This window comes from Heterocephalus glaber, unplaced genomic scaffold (assembly GCF_053883595.1).
Source record: "Heterocephalus glaber isolate CG9 unplaced genomic scaffold, H.glaber_assembly_v1.0 deba00001428, whole genome shotgun sequence".
Lineage (NCBI taxonomy): Eukaryota > Metazoa > Chordata > Mammalia > Rodentia > Bathyergidae > Heterocephalus > Heterocephalus glaber.
In genome coordinates, this window is record NW_028258293.1 from 25,330,291 (window position 1) to 25,356,938 (window position 26,648).

General features: G+C 33.8%; 2 protein-coding genes and 1 pseudogene across 2 annotated transcripts; 2 read left to right on the forward strand and 1 right to left on the reverse strand.

The window, feature by feature from the left end:
* Positions 1 to 7,480: 7,480 nt before the first annotated feature.
* On the forward strand, positions 7,481 to 8,431 carry LOC106008022 (olfactory receptor 52M1-like). Its single transcript, XM_087211401.1, has one exon. The coding sequence runs from the start codon at positions 7,481 to 7,483 to the stop codon at positions 8,429 to 8,431; it is 951 nt and encodes a 316-aa protein (XP_087067527.1).
* A 7,826-nt stretch (positions 8,432 to 16,257) lies between these two features.
* LOC101706953 (olfactory receptor 52B2) lies at positions 16,258 to 17,202 on the forward strand. Its single transcript, XM_004863466.1, has one exon. It carries the CDS (start codon positions 16,258 to 16,260, stop codon positions 17,200 to 17,202), a length of 945 nt encoding a protein of 314 aa, XP_004863523.1.
* Positions 17,203 to 23,481: 6,279 nt separating this feature from the next.
* LOC101706584 (olfactory receptor 52A1-like) lies at positions 23,482 to 24,432 on the reverse strand (annotated as a pseudogene).
* Positions 24,433 to 26,648: the final 2,216 nt, after the last annotated feature.

The window sequence follows — 26,648 nt, forward strand, 5'->3', positions numbered from 1 at the left end:
GCGTGCATTTGAATTGAGGGGGAGCTTTCTTAACACTTGATGAACAGTAATTATGTCCCTTTCAGGTTCTTGCTGATAGCAACCATGTTAGTAGCTTATTTTAAAAAATGATTGAATCAGAAAGGAAAGAAATACTTGGAAATGTCAAAAATTCCTATGAGAAATATACAATTTAAAATGAATGGTCACTGTCAATATTCCATAGCAGAAGCAAATAGCTTATTTCATATCCTCTGAATATAAAAAAAAAAATTTGTGTACATTCCTAAGAATGGACACTCTGGGCAATTCTTAAACAATACTTGTAGAATGGTTCTATATTAAAATTGTCAGGAAGACAAATACTTTAGCCTTCAATTCTGCATTGAATATTTTCCCTCCACCAAGGTTAACTTATGATTACTATTACTTCCCACCTGCAAAATACTGCCTTATTACAGAATCAGCCTAAAAACAAAGCTAACTATTCCCGACACTGAATATTTGCAGTATTCCAAACTTTATTTAGGCCACTGACCATGGTTTAGATATGCTAATCTTCAGGCCTACTGCCTTTTATTAAAGAAGGAATCTATTGTATACATAACTCTTTTTAAAGTTTTGCTGACTATGCCACATGAAATACTGATAATGAAATTATTAAAAGGAATATATATGTATTTTATTGGAAAATATGAGCCTTTACTTCTTAAAATGTATATTTTTCTGCGCTTCTTTGCTCACACAGATTTAAATGATTCCAAAAGCTCTCAATAAATACATGCTTAATTTCATGGAAGTGATGTTGTCCTAAGTTTACAATTTGTAAAGGATTATTTTTACCTTATTTAGTCTCTCACTTTTTGCTGTCTATTTAATCTACTGTAGATTCAGTCTTTTATGTAGATGTCTGAGGTTTTCACATCCTTCTTCCTTACATTTTTTAAATGGCATTATTAAAGCTTCTATTACTTCACAACAGGAGTACTTAACAGTTTCCACTGATGTATTCTAATCTATTCACTTTTAATTTACAAATTAAGATCTTAGTTATCATTTTAAAAAAGAATGTGCATGAAACAAAAAAAAATAGATTTATTTAGAATTGCAAATTAAATCTTTGTGAATTCTCTCTGTTCTGTTTCTCTTACTGTTTTTTCTCCACATCCTTTGCATTCTTTTCCATTCTACAAAGAAAACTTCATTTATGCAATAATTCTTTTCACATCTTCATATCTTTCTTCAGAAGTCACAATTCTTTGTTATTTGTAATTTTTTCTTAGGAAGAATTGCTTGGTTTTTAGAAACAAATCCTGCTTAACTCTTCCGCCTTATCTGAAAGACTAAATTATTTCTTGAAATTCCATTGACTAAAAATTCGTCATGTCATTATTCTAAAAAGTATTTCATATATGCTAGTTAAGTATGCCTTTTTCCTATTAAATTTTAGTGTCATTACAGTTTAAATGAATGGGTTCTAAAGACAAAGTTCATTACTCATCCATTTCATTATCTTCCCAGGGCAAGCAAGCTTCTAAAATGTTCTAGGGCTTGTTACAATCAATAAAATGGGAATCATTAAATTTCCTTCCCCAGTGAGCTTTTAAGGATTTAATGAGTGAATCCATATAAGCCATTGATAATAGTGTAACACAGTAATGATTTGATTAATACAGAATCACTTAGGATAATAATCATAGCAAGAAAGAGTCATTTTGTATACATATTATATATTGTATACTATGATATATGTTGCATATATAAATTATATGCTTGTACATAATAGTGTGTGATTTTACATATATAGGTAGGTATTTAAAATGTACCATTATCACATTAATCAGATGAGGAATGATTCTGATTTTATAGATGAAGTATTAGGGCTGACAAAGATTAAATAATTCTCCAAGGAGACATATTAATTAATTTGTAAAAACTGGATTTGAGTCAACACAAAAATACTAATTGAATGTTTAGGGAGTTTTTTTATACACTAATTTATTCTGAACACCTCTCAGTATTCCAATCATATGTACATCCAGTGAATCCTTCTTCATGGAATGCATAAATCCAGTTGTTAGAATTCATTCATATGTATTTCAGAATTCCTCTTTAGGTGATTGTTATAATTGGGCTATCTGACTTAAAAGCATATGATATTTCTTGATTCTATTTGGTAAGATAGTGGAGAAAATAACACAATGGTATGGCACATATCTCCAGACTAAAGAGAAAAGCAACACTTAGGGATGTGTAGAAAATAGGATGATTGTCCTTTGTTGGCTGTCTCCTCATTATGCTTTGTCAGTGTAAAGTTGGACACAAAATCATGTTAGAAACTGATTTAGAGTCAGATTGCACAGGTACTTGCTGTTCAGGTTGGATGTTATCAGTTAAAATAATGGAAATTAAGCAAAAAGCCTAGACTTTAATTAAGAATACGTTATTTTTGGAATCATAGGCAGAGATAAAGCAAACAGAATTATGAGCCTAAGAATTACATAATAATGTTACTGTAATACTTGAATAAAACTTTAATTCCATTATTTTTTCTCTTCCTCATCTGCTGGATTGTAATTTTATATTTCCCAAAGCTGCTTTGAAAATCAATTAAAAGATGGAATTTTAAACACTAATCCTAAGGACTAGAAAATGATGGCCTTAAAGTACATAACTATAACCCTTTCATAAATACTAAGATCTTATTTTCTTCTGACTTATGCAGCAAATACATTTCATTTAAAAACACCCAGAATCACTTTTGAAGACAATGTCATTCTTCATTATCTTAAAAGATAATTCATGATAATTACACTGTCTCAAAATAATATAGGTCTTGTAGTTTAGGCAATCAACACTTATCCCAGAGGGTCACTAATTCCCAGACCGTCTATAACATTTAATTCAATGCAACATGAACCCAAAACTACAACTCCAGCTCATGTTAGCTAAGCAGGCTTTGCACTGCTCTTTATAGAACTCACTTCTCAAGGGGACTGTTAGCTTTTAATCTGAGTAAAGTCAGAGAAGCAGGACAGAGAAGACAGGAGGAAGTTACCTTCAGTCATTTAAATTTATAGAATTATGAAATCTTCTAAAAGGTAATATTCTAATATTTAAACATCCATAGAAACACTTGGGACAAAGACCATTGGTATTCATGCTAAGAACTGTACCTTCCTATAGCTGAAATAAATATAGTCACCTTTTTTACTTGCTAAATGATAGAGTCTTAGATACTCCCAATTATAAAGAAAATAGCACTAGAACTATTTCACCAAGACAAGATATAGGCTCAAGACATCTGTGAAGAAAGAGCACTCAGCTCCTTCCTATTCAACTTTAGAGGCTAATCAATCCTTAGAACTCTGTAGAAGGAAAAATATTTACTAATAATGTGGGCAAGTGTCTTATTTTTTTGAGGTAATCAGTTGGCCAGGAATAAGTTCTACAGCAATTTCATTTACTTCCTTTCTTTACAAAGCAACCAGGCCAACACATTTTTCAGTTACATTAACTATTTTTTTAAAGCACTAGAAGAAAAGAAGTTAAAAGTTTATTGCATTAGGAAACAATAAATGTTTGAGAAGATATATATGTTTACCCTAATTTAAACATTTTTTTCAATTTTGATATCACATCACTCCATTAATATGTACAATTCCTTTTGGCCTAAATTGTTTTAAATACATTTTAAAACTTATTATTATTGATTTTTGTTAATGACATAGTTAATAATCAAGCTAGTTAATTTCATGTTTAAATGGAGATAAGGGACAATAAAAAGTGTGGAAAGAATTCAAGCATGAAACTCTTTAGACAAAGTTTTCTCTTGAGTGTGTTTTAAAAGAACTGTTTTTATATCTCCTTGCTGACTTCTTTGCCACTCCAACTTGAGTTCTAGTCTAAAATCTAAAAAGACTAGTTACTCTTTGGAAAATATCAGGGCACAATATAACAGGTATAACAAACTTTGTCAGTATTTTGAAATACAATTTTATTTAAATGTATGTGTGCATATTGAAATATTTATTCAAGTCTCGATGTAATGTACTTGAAGGAGCCCTTACATTATTGAAAAAATCAAACCGTTCTTGTGTCCTTAGATCTCTGGATGAGATGTAATCAAAATATTGCCATTAATCTCCTTCAAAATATTCCCTTTGAAACACACCTATTCCACTATTCTTGCCTCTTTCTGAAGCGTGTCAGGAAGTCCTCTTTTGTGAATGTCTTTACAAGGTGTGATAAAAAATTGGTGAAAGCTGTTACAATGTGCCATCTAGCAAAGAGGCAGGCTTGTGAAAACATTGTGATGTGTCCACACGAACTTTATACACTGGATCTCTCACCTTGCAGCTTCTGGCTTGATCTCTCACTGTGCAACTCCTGGCTCTTCTCCAAAGTCAAAATTACTATGAAAGGTAAATATCTTGATTCAGGACATTGAGGCAGCAATGATAGTACAACTAAAGACTTAGAAAATGGCATTCATTGCATATTTTGATCATACTTCAGGTGCATTGTATCATAATTTCTGACTCCATATAAAAATATCTGATCCATCCATTTAGCCATACTCTTAAGTGAAATAAATAGGACACACATGTGTAAATACCAAATAGTTTCTCTAGTGCGAGAAACTGAAAGTGTAAATAAGGATTAAAATAATTAAAGTGAATAATTGATAATTTGAAATAGGAAAAGGTCCAAAGGTGTAGGGGTGGTGGGAGGGAAGGGGAAAGGAAAGAAGGGAACGGAAAAATTGTGAGAAAAGAAAAAAAATGGAAACAAAGTCTATGTAAATAGGGAAGGGTGGAGGGGATGAAGGGCGCACAGGTAATGGGGGAAAAATAAGAACTAAGATCCATCATGTACAGGTACAAGCACCCAATGATAAATGTAAATGTATTGTACACCTAAAATGTACCAATAAAAGAATTTTAAAAAAAAATCTGATGTATAAAATCTGACTCTTTTTCTCCCAAGGAAATAAAGTTCTTCTCTTAACTAATGAGCCAATTTAAGAAATATCTGGGAATCTGCAGAAAATTGTGAATATATTTGTCCCTCTACAAGTGGAGGTCTAGATAGTCAAGATCTTCAAGACTTCAGTTTATTTGGAATCAATCATCAAAAAGATTCCCTGTTGCTGGAGCATTGTCTCATAAATGTGCCAGAACAAGTGATTAGAATTTACTCAAAGAACAAAATCCTTTTAAAATTCCACCATTGGAAGACATAGCAGCATAATTCTTTAACTCAAATATTTAAGTGTTTTATGTTAAATTATGTAAATGTTAGTCCAAATACCATTTGACTTCTCAGAGTGTTAGGAAGCAGCTTAAAAAGGCAGTTAAGGGGCTGGGGATTTGGTTCAGTGGCACTGAGCCTGTTTTGCAAGTACAATGAGTTTGATCCAGGTAGGAAAGAAGGAAAGAAAGGAAAGAAAGAAAGAAAGAAAGGAAGGAAGGAAGGAAGGAAGGAAGGAAGGAAGGAAGGAAGGAAGGAAGGAAGGAAGGAAGGAAGAGGCTTTGGAGGCACACAGAGTGTGCAGTTTCTTGTATTTTCCTACTACTGTGAAGGGTCCATTGTTCATCTCCAGGCTGGTTCATAGTGACTTGGGCATGCTGGAGTTTGTACAATTTATTCTTATGAGGGACTCAGATGTCACTGGGAAAAATGTGTGTGTGTGTGTGTGCATGTGCATACGTGTGACAATTTGATAAACCTAGAGAAATTGAGAAAAAAGGGTTCAGTGAGAGCACAGAAAATAACAATTATGTCTGCTAAAAGTCATCCAGAAAAGAGATATAGATGACATTCCATCAGATGTAACTGCTACAGGATGAGCAGTAGTTTGCAAAAGAAAATAGAATGATGTAGATTAATTGCCATAAAAAATATGTGTGTTAAGAGGCACAATTTTTCAAAGTAGCATGGTATGTTCAGAAAATAGAAGTCTGGCATTACCCCACAAAAGGTTTAGGAAAGATAGTTAGCTGGAAGGCTGGAAGGATTTTTTGTTTTGTTATTTAATGTACAAATTCAATTACATTATGTCTTTACCTAGACACTTTCTTGGTCCACATTACCTATGATATAATAGAATAATGAACAAATTACAATGACTTATTTATTACTTTGTGTAAGGTGATTTCTAAATTGTTAATGTATTTTAATTAATGAAATCCTCCCAACAATTTTTTTTGTCCCTGCTCTAGAAATTATGAAACTGAGTAATGAGATGTAATTCCTATGTCTCAGGTGATTTAAACCTTATTGTTAATGCATTTAACAAAAGGAAAGAGTAAGAAACTTCAGAAAATGACAAGAATTAAAAGGAAAAAAAGAGACAGTAGTGTACCATTATTGATAAAAATTGATGATTTTTAAGGTTTATTTAACTTTATTTCATATAAAATACAATAATTGAAACAATTATTGTATAAAGCCAGATAAACTGAGGAAATTTACAAATAACACCAGGAATATCGATATTTTGACATTTAGTGTAATTTTCTCTTCTTCTCCAGGACAAGATAACATAATATTTATTACATATTTGGCCAGATTAAACAAGTTATAATAGTGTACACAAGGCTATTTCTTCTATCTTCATTATTATTAAATTTTATATTTTTATAATTCCTCCATATTATGTAGAGTAGTTGTTATCAGGATATGTCTGATTTCTGAAGGAAACCTGTTATTGACCTAACTTCTTTACAAATTACATTTCACTTACATTTAGGTAGATCTAGAATACATACATACCAAATTAGGAGACAATACTGGTTAAAATCAAGGTAGAAATAGTGATGAATGCTACCAAATTTATTTTGAAGTATTGTATAAAATAGTACAAATTACTAAAACAAGTGGAGATATATATATATATATATATATATATATATATATATATATATATATAAAACTTGGGAATTTTTCACTGGAAAAAGAAATAAGTTGGTAGAAACATAAATGTTACTGTCAAATTTGGAGAATGATGGCCACACAAGAACCACTAAGTCATTTGAGCTCCAGAAAACAGGACCACTACTGCTGCAATATCCTGAAAACAGGATCTGTGTGAATGATCATGAAAGCAAACATGCAGTAGGCCATGAATAAATGAGTAACTACCTGATGATGACATCTGATGTTTAAATTTTCTAAAGAACAAAACAAATGGTGAATTCAGAAAATGATAGTGAACTTTTATGTCATATGGTTAAATGAGTTCATTTTAACAAATTCATGAAATTTAAGAGTTAGATTATGAAAAGTACTTTGTGTTTTATTGTATAGTTTTTGTCTATTGTCACTAAGGTTTTCATAAACTCTAAATTATAGCTTAGAGTGTTTCCTAATGTGATAATTTGTTCTCTTTCAGATTCAGTATTAATGTGTGTTCATATTTGGTTGGAATGATCTTGGCAGAAAATATTGGTCCTAAACAAGAGAACTCCATCTGTAGAGGAGAAAGAGTAACAGCAACATGGAACCAGCCAATAGCTCTCTAGCATCTCCAACAACTTTCCTGCTGATGGGCATCCCAGGATTAGAACACATGCATGTCTGGATCGGGATTCCATTCTGCTCCATGTACCTGGTGGCTGTGGTGGGGAACTTGACCATCCTGGCTGTGGTGAGAGCAGAAAGAAGCCTCCACGAACCCATGTTCCTCTTTCTGTGCATGCTGTCACTCACTGACCTGGTCCTCTCCACATCTACACTGCCACGCATGCTCTGTCTCTTCTGGTTTGGAGCTCATGAAATAGCCTTTGATGCTTGCCTGGCTCAAATGTTCTTCATCCACAGCTTTACTGCCATGGAATCAGGGTTCTTCTTGGCCATGGCCATTGACCGCTATGTGGCCATCTGTGACCCACTGCATCATGCCACGATTCTCACCCACAGTCGCCTTGCCAAAATGGGAGCTGCTGTGCTATTGCGGGGAGTAGCCTTCTTTTCCCCACACCCCATCCTACTCAAGCAGCTGCCCTACTGCAGAACTCACATCATTGCTCACACTTACTGTGAGTTCATGGCTGTGGTGAAGCTGGCTTGTGAAGACACAAGAGCAACCAAGCGTTACAGCCTCAGTGTTGCCTCTGTCATTGGTTCTAGTGACGGCTTTTTCATTGCACTGTCTTATGTTCTTATCCTCCGTGCAGTCTTTCGTCTCCCATCACGGGAAGCAAGTTTGAAAGCTCTTGGCACATGTGGCTCCCATGTCTGTGTCATCCTCGTTTTCTACTCCACAGCTGTCTTTACCTTCCTGACCCACCGCTTTGGCCACAACGTGGCCCCCCAAGTTCATATCTTCATTGCCAATATGTACCTTCTGGTACCACCCTTTCTGAATCCCATTGTTTATGGTGTGAGGACAAAGAAAATTAGAGATCATGTTCTTGATTTTATAAGGGTAAAAACTGCTGATTTATGATATCATTTCTCTGGAAATAGTGACAGAATAGGAGAAGAGGTCAAGGAATTAATCTCTTTCTCATAAATGATATAATTTTTTGTGAAAGTCAGGAGTCTTATTAACTTTAAATGGGAAGGTTGACTAAGTAGAAGATAAATTCCCCATGTCTAATGAAATTACCCAGTGTAATATGTTTTTTTATGCACCTGAAGTTTAGAGCATGTACTTAAACCTTCATGAATAGAAAATGAACCATCTCTTGCTCATTGCTGTTACCATCTTGGTATGCAATTGGGCATCATAATAAACTTAGCAATAAGCAATGCTTGAAAAATGAAAAAAATTGATTAAAATCTTTAAAAAGCCCATGAAGAATCTGTAATTGAAAAATTAATTATCTCATCCAGTATTCTGCAAATGAGATAATAAAACTGATTTAGTAGCCTCTGAGTACATCAACATTTTTGCATATATTCATAAAAAGATGCACAGTACATGTTGTAAACCTTCAAAGTGAAATATTTTAGCCATACAATAATCAAGAAAATAATGATTTAAACTATCAATTATTATAGAATATTTACTCTCCATGAAGAGTGTCCTAATAGTATTTTTTAAAACTGTAACTAAATGTTGGCCTCTTTAGACATTTGTTATACAATCTCTACGGGAATGGACCTCGAGACCTTGCGCTTGCTGTGAGGCAGGAGGCAGCACTACTGAGCTAAATCTCCAGCCCTCTTATACAATCTCTTAAAAACAAAAGTAACTTTATGCTCAGAGCCTATTTAAGCTCACTGTGCATCAGTAAGGTCTTAACACATATGTCTTTCATTTTACTAAGGGTAGTGGTCTATTACTGTAATTAATTTTTTACGTTTTGGGGTGATGATTCTCGAGGAAATATTAAAGATTAATTTATCAACTGGAAGTTCAGTGACCTTATTCCTTAACAAATCTAATTTTTCCCATCAAATGCTTAGGTCACATTATATTGAATGTGCCTCAGAAGGACTCAATAAATACATGCTGAATCTCATTAGTCTGATCTTATCTTTAGAGTAGTTTACAATTTTTATCTTATTTGCTTTAATTGCTTTTGTATTCAACCTATGAGGAACATTTCCACACTTCACAGTGTAAAGTTTACACTGATATTTTCAAAGCATTGACTTTTAATTACTATGATGAGTATGTCCTCACCATTGAAATCATATATATATATATATATATATATATATATATATATATATATATATGAACTCTTGATGGCAAATTCAAGGTTTATATATTCTTTTTTCTTTGTATCTTTTACTGTTCATCTTCTTCCTTTCCACACTTTTTCCCACTCATGAAAATTCAAACCTGTTTTCAAGAAATATCTCTTTTTATATCCTTCCTTTGTCTAGAATTCCCCTTTTACATATTCTTTCTTTCTGGGAAGAACTGATTATTTTTAGATATAACTCCTATTTAAAATTCTCTACCTGATATGGAAAATTAAATTATTCACAATTCCTACTAAGTAAAAATTCTCCCTGACGCTATTATAAAAATGTCTTGATATATTTTATTTAACTCAATATGCCTTATTTGCTAATTCAAGTTTTAATGTACAAGTTAAACCAACTTGGTCTAAAGATATAGAGTTTAAGTTCATTATTCACTAGGTTCCTAATTTTATATGCTCAGGCAAGGTGATATAATATTCTAGGATTTGCTACAATCAATAAAATGGTGATTATAATATCTCTTCCCAACAATTAAATGAGTGAAAACAACACAGTCTTTACACTGCCACATAGCAATCCCTTAATAGTAATCAGTTAAAATTATGATAATATAAATTTGCATTCTTACTACATTACAATCTGGGTCATGTATCCTATGTAGTTTGTACACATGTATATATATATGTGCATATTTCAATTATATAGTTGTAATAATTATCAGAATAAGAATTAGTCTGATTTTAGAGATGAGGAATTCAGGCTCACAGATATTAAATAATTTGCATAAGATCACATATTAACTATGTGGTGAAATCTAGTTTGAGTAGATACAAAAATACTAATCCCATGGTTAGGGACTTTCTTTATTTTCTTTCTTTCCTCTTTTTTTTTTTTTTTTTTTGGTACTGGGTATCAAACTCAGTGCCTTGTGCTTGTGAGGCAGGCAGTGGAACCACTGAGTTACATCCCCTACCCTTTATTTTCTTTTTATTCTGAATACTTCTTTGTTTTCCATGCACATATTTGTTCAATGAATGCTTTCTTAATGTTTGAATGAAGACACAAGATGATAGTATTTAGCTGTAATGTTTTAGAACTCCTATTCAGGTAAAAGTTATAATTAACACCTGTGAATTAAAATCACTGACCATATTGTAAGGCTATTTGGTAAGGTGGTAAAGAAAAATGACAGGACCCTAGGACAGCTCTCTCATAGGATAAGGAGGAAAGTGTCACTGAAAGAGTTGTAAAACTTTTGTACTATTGCCACCATGTTGGCTCTTTCCTGATGATGGTTTTCCCACTCTGTACCTCAGGTTGTACTGTTTTTCTTATGTAGAGTTGACATTAACTGTGAAATTCAGTTATATTTTTTGACAAATACCAAGGTCATTCATATATTGGATGTGCAAATATAAACTACAGAGTTAGAATTTACAGTTATCTACCATTGACTATTGAGTTGAAATTGTTCAATAAAATTAAAAACAACAACAAAATTAAATCCTCAAAAAACTTTCCAATAAATTCTATATGAAAGAGAAATATGAGGCCTTTTGTATATTCATTACCAATATTTATTTAACTGCCAGGCTGTGATAGACTCTGAAGAAAAGTGAACAGATAGGAATAGAAATGTATACTTCTGGGGGGCTACATCTGGAGGAGGATATACAACTTAACTGATACTCAAGTGCATATTTTTACTGGATAATAAATGGTTAAGAGGTTTTTTTAATTCTTTAATTCTTTTATTGGTACATTTTAGGTATACAACACAATTACATTTCTCATTGAGAACTTGTACCTTTACATGATCCATCTTGGTTCTTATTTTTTCCCCATTCCTAGCCCTCCCTTTACCTCCTCCACCCTTCCCCTTTTACAAAGACTTTACTTCCATTTTTTCCATTTCTCATCATTTTTCCTTTCCCTTCTTTCCTTTCCCCTGCCCCTCCCACTACCCGTGCCCCGTTGGACCTTTTCTTCCTATTTTGCATTAGGTTAAGAGTTTTTGTAAAGGAACTAACAATGCTTTGATCTAGGCTGGAGAATCAAGGAAAATTTCTTTAAAGATGACATTTGATTGAGTGGTAAATGGAGTTAAAGAGCAGATGAAAGACAAAGCAGTTATGGAAATGGGGGTGGTGATGATGCATGGAGTGAGAACAACATGTTTGAACAAATATGAGTCTCAAAATGGTGTTACCTTTGTAGCCTAGAGTACTGATATCAAACTGAATATCGCCTGAGTAAGATGGGTAGTAGGCAGGAGTGGGAAGAGCATGCTAAGCTTATTTAATTTTATCCTAAAAATAAGACAAGGAAATTGAAACTGTATGCACGGGAGTAGTCTGATCAGGTTCATAGTATTATGTGATATTATTCCGTCTTAAGACAAAGAAGATAATTGACTTTTGTGACAATATGGATGAACCTGGTGGACATTATACTAAGTGAAACGAGCCAAACACAAAAAGACAAATGCTTGCATAATATTTTGTAGAATCTACAAATAAAATATGGAACACATAAAAACAGAGAGCAGAAAGGCTGCCAAGAGTCATGGGAGGAGATAGAGAGAAGTTGGTCAAAATGTGCAAAAGATAAATCTTTTTTTTTTTTTTGGTGCTGGGGATCGAACTCAGGTCCTTCTGCTTTCAAGGCAGGCAGTGGAACCACTGAGTTAAATCCCCAGCACAAAAGATAAATCTAGATATCTAATGTACAGGATGAGGACTATAGCTAATAGTATGTTATCATATACTGAAGATTTGGTAATTTAGTAGATACTAAGTGCTCTTCACACAACAAAAGAGTTACTCTGTGGGATGACAGGTATTTTCTTAATGGCGTAGCCATTTCACTACATATCTCAAAATATCCTGTCGTGCACTATAGCATATAAAATACAAATATGTCATATGTCTACAAAAGAAAAGTCAGCTGCAATGACATAAATGGTGCTGAAAAATGGACCAAATGAATGAAGTAGATCTTTTAGGAACCACTGTGTTGGAACAATATAATAATTATTTGATCCTGATTGTCATGTCCACAGTAGAAAGAATTAGATGGATTGGAGTATCCTGAACATATTTTAGGTAATGGGACCTGGATTATTGGTGACTCTAATACACCCCCAGATCACATGGTGAACACTAATTCTTATCCTTGAGAGTAGTATTCTAGGCCTAGAGTCCAGAGCAGATGACTGATGAAAAAATGTGTGTGTGTGTGTGTGTGTGCATGTGCAGGCACATTTGCTTATAGATAACTATTTGAAGGCCTAAAATTTACTAGGCATTGGATGCATTAAGGTGAATAAATGGAGCCATAATTAATATCTTCAATATGTTTGCATCCGACCAGTTTCTATAATAAAAACATTGTCAACATTTTCTCTCCCTCCATTAAGTCTGCTCAAAAATTTAGCATTTTTTGGACAACAGCCTTTCTAAAATTCAGTTTCAATTAAACCTTAACTTGGATGGTATTTATTGTCTAGAGTTCTTCTTTGCTCTTATTTCTATATTCTGTTTATTTTTGTAGATCTCATTTACCCCAAAATGTTCTTAATTTAATCAGTGATTATTTTACTTAGTACATATTTTCCAGCTTTTTTGGAGGGGGATTAATACTATCAAAGATGCTTTTATAATTTTCTTATGGAACATTAGATTCATTAAAAATCAAAATGATTTGAACTATTGATTTTGCAACTATAAGCAGCACTGTATTGAATATAATCCCTCCTGCTGCTCCAGAACTCTGATTTTATTCTAAGTGATTCCTTTCTCTCTACTTCTCTCTCTAGAGTTCTTAAACTGTACCATCATGCTTCCCACAACATCCCCATGTTGAGGATAGCTGTATTCTCATTTCAGATACTATTCTCAAAGGGTGACACTAGGATTTGTTCCTCAGAATATCCAAACTAAGAACACCTGCCTAATAGAAGAGAGGTCACTTGGGACTCAGGAAGGCAGAGACCAGCCAGCCATGCATCTGCCTCAAGCTTAAATATCAGATAATTCTGGAGAGAAAATTATCTTCAAGTGGACTCTGCTAGTCTCAGACTCATTGTGACCTGTCTGCAGGTACAACTCAAAGAAAATGGATAAATGAAGGAAGGGAAAACGACTAGAACTCCTGAGATTCAAAAAGTCATACAGGAAAAAGTAATTCTCAAGTATTTTCAGCCAAATACTACAACCACTAATACTTTTATGGCTGTGGTTGGCATTCTGTAATTATTAAAATGTCCAATGGCATTCTTTAGAAAATAACAAGTATATTCCTAATATTTATGTTGAGTTGATGATGTGTTTACTTATAGATAATGTTGATACAGTTTTTCGGGTACTTGCTCCTTATAGCTTGGAAAAGAAAATCTTGATATATTACTTAAAATTTCAATAATATACTAATTTCATTGTCACATGTATTATTTCATCTGTAGTATACTTAATAAATGATTATTCCATTTCTGTATGAAAACTCCAGTAGTGAAATTTTGCTTTCACAGGCAGAGTTTCTGTTTGGAAACAGGTCTTTGTAATAGGATCCTTTCATCTATTAAACTACAATGTACATTTTAAGTTTTAGCACCTTTTATTTGTTGACACTAAATATATTTTTCCTAAAGTAAATCAAAAAATTAGGGGAAGAAAATTATCAGGAGCATTAAATATTGTTTCTTAGGACATCATTCTATTCATTATCTTAATCAGAGTTTACTTCAGGAAACAACAAACTAGCATTACATTATATCTTATCTGTACTTTGTATTTCACAGGAAAGCAAGAAAATTTGGATTTCTAGAGAACTAAAACATTTAAAGAACTATGCAGTGAACACTATTGGAACTCAATGGTAGATTTATAAGCTTTATAATATATGCTTCTTTCAATTTTTTTGTGTGAGGAAATGAAGCTTAAAATCTTGAAATCTTAAGTTGAATTGCATAGAGTAAATGTATTACTCCATGCATTACTCCGTGTATTACTCCAAAAATTTTGTTTTTACTGTACCAAGATAGCTTTCAAGAGAACTGCTTAGCAATAAACTTTGGTGTGCTTTTCACCAAATGGAATTGAAATAAGAAATACTTTTATTCTTTTGTTTGAATGACAATTTACGATGTAAATATGCTACAATAGTGTATTAGATAGACATGCCATCCTATTTTGGGCTCCTACATATGCAGAGTGGATTAATTAGCAAAAACTCCATTCACAGTGTATACAATGCAAGCCAAACTTTTTGTTTACTTTACTGTGGTTGTGGCTTATATAAACTCATAATTAATTAGCAGAAACTTAAAAATAATGTACTGGCATTAGAATAAATTAAGAGATACTGAATTAAGATCTGAAATTAAATTGACACAGATATAAATAAAATGAACAGTAATACAAATTAATAAGTAAAAGCAATTTTCTACATCACAATATTAATATTAGTATATTTAATTTTTAAGTAACTTGTGGTATACTTTTCTACTTTTCACTTAAGCTTTTAGAAACATTTCTCATTTTCTGTGATAGTTTTTATAAATATGATACAGGTGGAATATTTTTAAACAAATATGGAGTCTATCAATAATGAGAATTAATCATATGATTATTAAAGTCTTGTTATAATCTTTGTATTTATATATTATGTTATTTCTATTTTAATATATTTATTAAGTATATTGACAATATGCTTATTAATCTATGGCTTACCTTGAACATGTAAATTTGTGAATGTGTTTTTCTATTCAAAATAGTTACATAGGTTAAAATATTTAACACATAAAAGAAAACCTTATTTATATCAAAACAATTATTACCAGTAACTCTCAAACTATGTTCTCCATACAAAAATAAAGCATATATACAGAAGACCATTCATTTCTTTTGCTCTGTCTCCACTTCCCAACTGAGGTTTATTGAATAGTCTGGAAATTTAATACTAGATTAATTTTTATTAAAACATTTTTAGATTTCACTTTTGTCATCCAAAACAGGCATTATTCCTCCAAGCCATCATACTCTTCATATAAAATACCAATAGATTTCCTAGATTCTTTACTAAAATCAACACTGGGTAACTAAGCATTCCAGGGAAGAATCCCAAAACACCAAGTCCAGTTCCAGAAACTGAGGACCCAGGTACTGTATCTTTAAATTAGCTTCTTGAGATGTCAAAATTCAGCTTTCTGGATCTTTCATACTGCTACTTCCTGCCTATAATGTGGTAAATATTGTCCTTCCATATCCAGGATATCCATACTGGTATCCAGGAAATAATGCTGGAGAACCACAAATGTTGAATGTTAGAATCTGGGCTGTAGCAAATGCTACACTATGGACTTGTTATATATTTATGGAGAGTTTGTTCCTGAGAATGCTTCTTCCTTTTGCAGAGAAATTTGTCCGGAATAATCCTCCTATGCTCCTGAAAAGCTAAAGACTTTATCTGATGCTTAGTTTATATAACATAACCACAACTATCCCCATAAAATACTGTTATGACCAACTTTACGGAAGGGCAAATAACACAGTAACCAAAACACTTCTGTGTCTTTCTCCCTAGGAATCAGACCTTGAGGAGCCCAGGCTAAGGATGTCCACTTGCAACAACTCCATTCCTCGACCCTTGATATTTGTTCTGGCAGGAATACCTGGCCTGGAATCTTCCCATGGCTGGTTCTCTGTGCCTTTTTTCTTGATATTTGTCATCACCATCATGGGCAATGTCACCATTGTTTGTATCATCCGGATGGAGAAGAGTCTGCATGAGCCCATGTTTCTCCTCCTGGCCATGCTATCAGTTGTTGACCTCTGCTTGGTCAGTGTCACTGTGCCCCGCATGCTGGGTATATTCTGGATGAATGCCAAGGAAATCAGCTTTGATGCCTGCCTCACACAGATGTTCTTCATCCCTTCCTTTTATGTCATGGAATCGGGGATCCTCCTTGCCATGGCTCTTGACAGATTTTTGGCTATTTGGTATCCTCTGAGCTATGTAACCATCCTTGATATAAAAGTACTTGTAAAAATGGCACTAGCTATCCTAGCAAGAGCAATAGCAGTGCTGACCCCAGCACCCATCTTGGCAAAAAGACTAGAAAGGTTCCAAACTCACATAATTGCTTACTCCTACTGTGCCTACATGGCTATGGTGATGACAGCCTGCGGAGACATCTCTGACCATATCGTTTATGGCCTCATGGTTATAGTAGCTTCAGTAGGATTTGATTTGCTTTTTATCATTCTGTCCTATGGACTTATCCTTCATGCTGTCTTTCGGATACCATCTTGGGAAGCACGGGGCAAAGCTCTCAGCACATGTGGCTCTCATCTTTGTGTTATTGGTCTCTTTTATTCTCCTGTTGTCTTTTCTGTCCTGGCCCAGGTTTTAGGCTACCATATGGCTCCCTATCTACAGATCATCATTGACAACCTTTACTTCCTGGTCCCTCCCATGGTCAACCCTTTGATTTATGGGGCAAGGACCAAACAAATGCGGGAGTGGGTGTTGCAAATCTTCCACTCTCAAGCAGAATGAGGTTGGTATCTTTGGTGGACAGGAGATCTGGTGATGTGGAACTGGATGTCATATTACGTTATAAGTAGAGATAATTCATTCCAGGTTTGAGGTTTCATAGGAAAATAAATAATCAATGTAAAAGAGAATCTCTGAGAATGTAATCGGAGCATTTTTTTTCTATCAGGATCCAATTGTTATGAAATTCTTAAAATCAGAATATTCCTTAAACAGTTTTATAAATAATAAAATAGGATAATGTTTTGCTCCAAATTTTATTGTTTGATCATGTCATTTATATAAATGAGAAACACTTTACAAATGAGGTTAAAATACAATTTAGGCACATATTATTCAGATTCTTGGATAAAAATAATTATCAAAATGTGTGTTGATTTAATTTTTCTCTTCCATATTTGCATTTTAATTATTTCACAAGCAGAAAATAATGTATCATTTAAAATAATCCCAATAAAATAAATATACACAAATATCTATGAGTATATAAGTGAGTAATGAGCTACCTTTCTCTGTCTAAGTGCTTTAGAAAAAGCTAAAGGAAAGAACAGGGAAATCATCTCGGGTAATATACAATAAATTGGACCTAAGACATAGGCAATTTACAAATAAAGAAAATTCCTTGAAAGCTAGTTTTTTCTTCTAACTTCAATTTTACTTTCTGCCTAGCTGATTTCATACTTTTTTTACATGTAAATATCTACCTCTATATCTTAATCTATAAATTCTATCTGTGCCCCAGAAAGCAAATTGCAAATGCATTGTGAATCACTTTTTAGATACACCTTACATGTAATGCTTTCCACACTAAAGTTTTTCAAGTTTTTATTTTAGTGTGATAAAATCACTTAATATAACATATAGATCTGCTGTGTAACATTGAACCTATGAGGAAAAATATTGCATTGTTGATCAACTCTTGATCTCCTGGCCAACTATATTGGTCCCATATATTTCATTCTATTGTTCATTTTACTTGAGTTAAATTAATTTTAGAAACTCGAAATTGCCTAGTTTTTCTGTATCATCATACAACTGATCACAATAATTATGTTGTACATTTCTACTACCTGTTTTCTACCTTATACTTTTGTCACTTGCATGCATAGAAGGTAAAATCTTTCTAATCTGTCTCTAATTTCTCTCATATTCAAAGTTGTTAACACTGCAGCTGGAGTTGTCTTTCTCAAACAAATATCTCATTTCATCCACTTAAAATCTTCAACATTCTGTTTCTCAAGGTTAATGCCATTGTATGACATTAAAGTTATAACATGGCTGGCCACCAACCTGCCTTGCCAGACACTCTATTCTCCACAAAACTTCTAGGAGCCATCAGTTCAGCCAAACTTGACTGTTTTATTTGTAAAGAACCATATATTCCTTACCACTTTAGCTATTCTTCCTGACACTTGGAAGGCATCTTAGCTCAGTTTTTCTTAGTGAAAAATTTTCCCACATCAAGAGACATTTCTCTCAGTTGTTGTCCTTAATGACTATCTTTAAATAATATCAATATAACCTTTTCTTTAATTTGTGCTTCTTCCAGATGTCTTTGCCTATGATCTGTTCTGTATCACAGTTGTTTGTTTACAAACTTTGCCATTCCTTCTACAATGACCTTTAGTTAACAGCAGGATTCATGCCAGGTAGTTCAGTTGTTCACAGGCTTTAAACTAATATCTCAGTGTTAAAAATATCATTAGGCAATAGTAAACCCAAGGATATATATAGGGAACTCATACTTATCCTCCCACCTCTAATTCCTGTAGCTAGATATCCCTAGGTGAATGTAGAACAAACATAAGAACAGATGATATTTATGCTCACAAATATGCATAAATATACACTTTTCACATACATACTTCTAATCCTTTTATCTATGTATAAACAACTTACTGTCTCCCTGACTCTGTCATGATTTCATACTTACATATCTGTATATTCATACACTTCCCCTGTTATATGCATACATGCATAAGAATATGTGTGTGTGTGTGTATATATATATATATATATATGTTATAATGTGAAACTACTGTTAATCTCCAGAGTTTTCATACACCAATTTTCAAACAAATTTGCTCAAATAAGTTGACAGCCTATCTCAGAATGGTGCCATCACATGCTGTTATTCAGCTTCTAGAATCCATTCATATGATACTTTCTTTTCTCCACCTTTCTTGAAGTTATGCTTCTTATTTTGCTTCACCGAATATTTCCTTTTCCATGGTTTCTAATGGCCTCTTTCCTCTATCATGACTGAAATCACAAAATATGAAATTGACTCCTTCAAATATTCTACACTAAAATGAAGAAACTGTCTATACTTGTTTTCATAGAATCTAGAATTTCCATGGCATGAGTTTAATAAATAGTTTGAATAGATAACTCTCATTTTCAAATGATCTGTCTCCTGAGAAAAAGATCATGAGATGATGCATGTACTTACACAGTTGGCCCACCCACTAAAATAGAAGAATAGGATAATAAACCAAGAGAAGGAAAGAAGGGTAGGAAATAGGAACAGAGGAGACACGGGAAAGGGTAAGGAGAGGCTGGTATTTGTTTCCAACCTCACTTTCCTCTCCACCGCCTTGGTTCAGAGTGAAGACTCTTCAAGTCTGTTTTTGAATAATATTTTTTTTTGGTACCGGGGATTGAACTCGGGTCCTTGTGCTTGCGAGGCAGGCAGCAGAACCACTGATCTAAGTCCCCGGCCCCCGGTTTTTGAATAATATTTATGACATTCTCTCTCAGCACCAGTGGTCCAATGGGTTCTCTAAAGTAAATTCTGCTTCTCAATTATTAAAGTTGTCTTTTGCAGAATTATAACTGAAGAATTTAGCTCTTTGGTTGCCTGAACTTAGCTTACTGTTCTCACTTATGGTCCCATATGTGATTTCATTACAAAAAGTGCTGCAGACTGGAATGATCTGAAAGTGTGACATAGGGGGAAAAGATTTAACTCCCAAAGATACTAGATATCCAAAATTCGAGTTTGTATTCTCTAAAATCAAAGAATGAATTCTAGGAACAATGGAGGTTAATAGTAGGAAAAAAATTATTGAAAGAAAGATAGCTTCTGTCTAAGAGAGACAGAGGGAGACCAGAAAGTAAGTTGCCTGTCCACCTCGCTCTTCTAAGGTGTTTTATTGAGCAAAGCCATTCGGTGAGGTGGATTCAAAGTGGGACAAAAGTATAAGATCCAATGGAAAATCACAAGATGGGTATGAAGTAGGACAAAAGCATGACCAACCAATAAGATTACAAGTACAGTCACCCAGGTAATTTTTGATTAAATGGGAAAACAAGTCATGTACAAGAAATTTCTGGAAATGAAGTGGGCTAAGGAGATTGATGTCCATTTAGAATATCAATCACTACTGTTCATCTCTAGGGGAAGTAGTACCTCATTTCTTTTCCCAATTATAACCAGTGAATGTGCCTCAATTGTTTTTCTATCCCTAGGGCCCAGCTTTGTTTAACTGCCTTACAATAATTTCTAACTAACTTAGCTATCTCCAATAGGTTCACAAGGATGGGCATTCCCTGTGGCTTCTTCACTAAGCCTGGTTTCTTAGAGCTCCTCCCTTGTGGTCTGTCTCCACCACATTAGGATGGTTTTCTTTCATTGTGATTAAGGGCTTCAAGTGGTAAAAGGCAGAGATTACTAAGCCAGATATGGTCTACACACAAAATTGACAGCATCACTTCCACAGTATTCTCCTGCTCAAAATAACTGAAAAATCTGCTAAAATTCAGTGCTTGGGAAACATTTCATGTGAGTTGTACTGGACATGTAGTTTGGATGATAATATTATAAACATCTTTGAAAATCTCTTCTCTGGCTATACCAACTCACACACTTTTTATGTGGCATAATACAAGTACTGATTTAAAGTAAAATTAATAGAGAAATCAATGCATAGATTAAGAGATCTCATATACTAGACAGTGGCAGGAGGATTGAAAATTTCCCCCACTAGTGTATTATATTATTTCATTTGAAAACATCTACTTTATATTGTTTGGAAATCTAAGTCCTTTGGTCAATTCTTCTGTTAAAAAATAATCATAAATGTAATTCTGTTCCCAGGAAATACACAAAATAATTTTAATACAAACATTTTCATCTAGGATAAAAATGTCATCTACTCTGTCTCTGTATTTTATATATAAAGCCAAACACCGCTTTCTCTTGAGCCAGGTGAACTGCAACGTCTCCATATATTGAAAAGGCTGTGCTTCTTATTACTCTTCGAAACATCTGGCACTTCAGATTGCTTTACCCAAATCCTAAACATTTTAGTACATGAAGCTAAAATATTAATTCTCTTAAAAATATAATTGCACAGGAAATAGGGGCTCTATTCCAGAATACAGTCCTTGATATAGCCAGCATTTCCTTTTCCCCCTCATCATCTGTTTGAGACCAAGAGAGAATATGGGCACACATACCTTCTCTTGCCTTTCAATGTTTACACATTTCCTTAATGAATCATTCATTATTTCTTTTTCAATGCATTTTTAAAGATTGCTTAATTACCTTAAGGCTGCTCCAGAAGTACCCTGTAAAGTTCCTGTTCATGCCAAAGACTTCCTTGACTCTTTAGCGTAAGATCTTTCTCTGGTTTGGGGCATTAGAGCTACCCATGATTGCAGTTTGCAAGAAATATTGGGAATGTGATATTGTAGGAGTTACCACCTTCTAGTAAGGGTTGGAATAACTGAATAAATACCTCATATTTCTAGACCCTCACAAAGGGAATTTGGGTTTGTGTCTCTTACAGCTTTTCTAACTATACCTAGAAAGAGAAAGTTCTGAAAATACACAGCAGTAATTTGCTCAGTTCTGCCTCATTTTATTGGTTTTCTTCCCTTCACAGTCTTACTTGCTCCCTCCCCAACAAGTCTTTCTTTGGATCAATTTACAAGTACATTATTTACACAAAATTATCACATTGGTTCACTTTTGTGAAAACTCTTATTATTTTTGTTATGAATCTCCTGTTTATAATGTGAGACCTTCATAAGGTAAACTTTGATCTTCCTTTTGTATTCTTAGAAAAAATATAAATCATTAACCCTCAAGAGGGGAGGAGCGTGAAACCACTACAGTGAGTGGAAAAACTGGATTAATAATATTAGTGTGCATGTGGTGGTACTTATGATGGTGTATTGCCCTCTCGTAATAGATGTCCATGAGTAGAAGGTCTGACATGACAAGGAAATGAAGAAGAATACAGCTAAATGTCAGTTTAAGTGTCTTGTTCTTTTCTAGCTTACAAATCCTTTTGATTTATAGTGACAAGAATAGAAAAAAAAGACAGTGTTGCATGCTCCTCATCACAGAACCTGATTAATTTAACAGATTACATGTAAAAACTCTCCATATTTTCTCCTAATGGACTATGGCCCAAAAAATGAATTTATTTATTATGAGTTTAAATTACACCAGCAGATAACAGGCTCCTTCCAAGGACATGAAAAGCAGTGCCGGTCTGAAAATTGGAGTCGCTTTCTTATCCAATAAAAAGACTATATTTTTATAGTTAAATAAAAACAAGTGTCAAAGGACTGGAATATTAGTACATAATCCCCTACTGAGGAAGAATTTATATAGCTTGATCCCCACTGAAGGCAGAGTAAGTCGTGATTTCCATGGTCAAGGAAGATTCACACACAGCTGCACATATATATGAGTTATGATAGTTAAAACTTGATTGAAATTATAGTAAGTAATATTTCCCTATCTGATATAAAATTTGTTATTCAAATCTCTCATTTGGAGTGACTTTCTTTCCAACAAGTTTTATGATTTCTTCTAAAGTATTATTCTTTCTTACAAATGAAACTAAATCTATTGTTTTAAATCTTACAATAGGCTAAATAATTAATTATATTTTCCTACTATTTCTATATCACCATTATAGCAATATAAAGGATGTTTCTGGCACTGCTGCATATCCAAACAATAAACTCAGTTTGTTTTTACAGAAAGACGCAAGAAATATGTGAATGGTAAAGAAGAAAAAAGGATAGAAAGAAAAAAGTAAAAGGAAAAATTGAAGAGAGTAAAAAGGGACAGAAGCGGGTGTGGTAAGGATTTATAAGGCACATGCATAGTTTATATGCAAATTTATTCTGACTTGCATCTTTTGGAAATAGAAATTCTTTAAGGGAGATCACTGTGATGCAAAAATCTCACTACAATAATACAAGAAGTTTTACCTTAAACAGGCAAATGGGTATTTTTCCTCTTACATATTGCTTGTGATGTCACTGCTGGGTATCAAGTTTCAGCATAAAAACCTGAGCAACTTTTATGCGAATATCCTTGGTCTTCACAGCATAGACAATAGGGTTAAAGGCAGGGGGCACAAGCAAGTAGATGGTAGACAAGAGGATGTGGACATAGGGTGACACATGACCAAAACGGTGACTGAAGAAAGAAAAAAAAGCAAGGATGTAAAACTCCAAGAAGACAACAATATGAGCAGTACAAGTATTGAATGCTTTGATTCATGCTTCTTTCTGGGGAAGATGAAACACTGCCTGAAAAATCAGAATGTAGGAGAAGAAGACAAAGATTATGTCAAACCCTAGAATTGCAAAAGCCACAAAGAGCCCATATGACTTGTTAATATAAACATCTTCTGCAGCCATCTTGACTACAGCCATGTGCTCACAATAAGAATGGACAATAACCAAAGAGTGGAAAAGTTTCAATTGTCTCAATAAAATGGGTAAAATCCCAACCAGTACTGTTGCCCAGATTGCTGCCATCAGCACCACTTGAACTAGAAAGAAAGGTGTGAGGATGGATGTGTGCCTCAAAGGATGACAGATGGCAATGTAACAGTCAAAGGCCATGGCCAAGAGCATGCCAGATTCCATGCCCTGCAAGGCATGAACAAAGAAGAGCTGGGTGAGGCAAGTGTCAAATGCCATGGAGCGCGAACCAAACCAGAAAATGGCCAACATCTTAGGTGCAATAGCTACACAAAGACCTAGGTCAGTAGCTGCCAATACTGCCAGGAAGATGTACGTGGGTTGGTGTAAACTGCGTTCCATAGGGATAATAATTAGTAATAGAATGTTCCCTAGCAGACCCACCAGGCACAGGGCAAAAAAAGGAAATCCAATCCAAAACTGCACATTCTCTAGTTCAGGGATACCAATCAGGATCACTGTCCTGGGGTTTAGATATGACATGTTGGTGGATCTCATGAGGCTGGTTGTGTCCACTACTTATTTATTCTTTGAGCTATTCAGAGAAAAATTATGAACGGGAAGGAGAAGGGAACTGTCCTCATATTTCCTCTCAGAACAAGATTAAATATGGATGGAAATTTGACCATGGGACTTTAATCTTTAGGCATCAATTTATTTTAACAACAGAATAGAGTGCTAACTTATCTTTTTAAAAATCCAATGTTGATATTTGTTGATGAGAAATTGAATCAAATGTTCATTCCTAAGAACTTGTTTAAATGGAAACTATGCTTTTTAAGAACACCAATTCTGCTAGTCTCTGTAGTCTTCTCATAAGGCATCAGAGGTGGCAATGTTAATTTTTTGTCTATATCTATCTTGAAACTCCAGACACAGTAAAGATTAGGATAAACTCCTCTGTGATACTTGAAGTCATAATATAGGGCCCCAATCCCATAAACCCTTTCCAATTAACTCAAAGTTCAGAATGTTCAGTTGTGAAGCATTGCTCGGTCTTCTTACGTTCTCATGTTCAGGTTGTAAACTACATTTTCTTTTGCAGTTTAGAAATCAACTGCCAGATCAATTTGAGTTTTCTTCTTTAAGCAATATTGATTGAATTATTTATGGACCAGTCAATTTTTTTAGGTTCCTGTAGGAATTTCGTAGTTGATTATTCAGTAGTGGCTGAGTATGTTGGAATCACAGTTACTATTGTATCACGAGCATAAACAGAATGGAATGGAAAATGATCTAAACACTCAGAGATCTGAAAAGAGGAAAGTTGAGGAGATAGAGAAGAGGTTAATGAAATATGAAGGGGCAATAAACTGGATTAGTTTACCCTCAAAACCTAGTCTGTTGGGTAACCTCCATGGATTAAATATATTTAGGCCATCAATGTGCCTGAGATGCAAAGATACTGGCTTTAGTGGATCTCGATGTAACCTACGTGCTTCTTTCCATTTTAATTTACCACTTGGCAGTGAAAATAACTCCTAATCCCTTTGAATATACTGCCCCTCTTCACATCCACCCAAAACTTCTGATCATTTTTATATTTTAGTTCATTTCTTTCTTTGGAAAAACCACCAAATAAAGCTTAAAACAACATTATCTATAATCAGATTTAAATAAATGATTTTCCTGAACAGTTCTATAAGCTTAAAACCACATAAAATTTTTTATACTATTTTCCTATAATTGTACCACAGCCAAATACATCAACTGAATAAGGAGAACTTCTCTGAATGAGACTTCTTTTTCATTGATGGGAAACTAGAGGGATCACTTTTGTAAAACTACAGGAAAAGAATGGAATGGTTCATAGTCAGTAGTAACACATTATGTGGATAAAATTAGAAATTCACCAATGTAATAAAATATAAAATGTTTTAACAATTGATAGAGAGTAGGAGATCTTGTTTTATGAGATGCGGTAGCTACAGACATCAACAAGCTAAGGCCAGGGAAATAAGAGATACAGAGCAAAATAAATATACTTTATATAAATAAATTCCTTTTGATATCAATATGAAATGGATTTAGGTGGAAGTAGTGATGAATTCCCTAAAAGTGATTGCTAATATAGATTAATACATCTTGTTAAGGTGACACAAACTGTTAAATGCAAAAGCTACTGCAGCTGCAGAAAGAAAGTACATTTGAGACAATTATTTATACTTTTCTAGGTAATCTCATTAGGAATAAAAGTAAAAATCAGCTCTAGTATCACCATAATAGCTAAATTCAATAATTTCATTAAGCAATCCATGCCTGGTAGGAAATGCTTGTCAGAAATATCGAGGACTTCTGTGACGGCAGACACTACTGCTTTCTTGCAGAAACATATAACAGAATACATAAAGAAAAAAAACTCTGAAGAAAGAATTGGTTAAAAACTCCATCATAAACTGAATTTTCTAGAGCTGAATGACTTTGATCAGCCAGACCTTTAAGATGTGACATTCATGTAAGCAGAAACAATGATCACTATTAAAGCAGATACATGATGTCCCAGTCCTGTACACACCTTGGTGGAGTCAATGAATTTAACATATTGAAACAATTGGGCCAATTCACCTGACAAATAATCATATCCCCTCTTAAAATTTTAGAACAGGATGTAGCAATGGCATGAGTGGGAAGACTAATTTAAAAATTGCTTCTGTGACAATAAAGTATGCATTTTGTGCCACTGAGCTTTACGCAATAATGAGATCAGAAAATTA

Bases quoted from the DNA above. Each gene is read 5' to 3' on its own strand.
- LOC106008022 (XM_087211401.1), top strand. From the start codon at position 7,481: ATGGAACCAGCCAATAGCTCTCTAGCATCTCCAACAACTTTCCTGCTG.
- LOC101706953 (XM_004863466.1), top strand. From the start codon at position 16,258: ATGTCCACTTGCAACAACTCCATTCCTCGACCCTTGATATTTGTTCTG.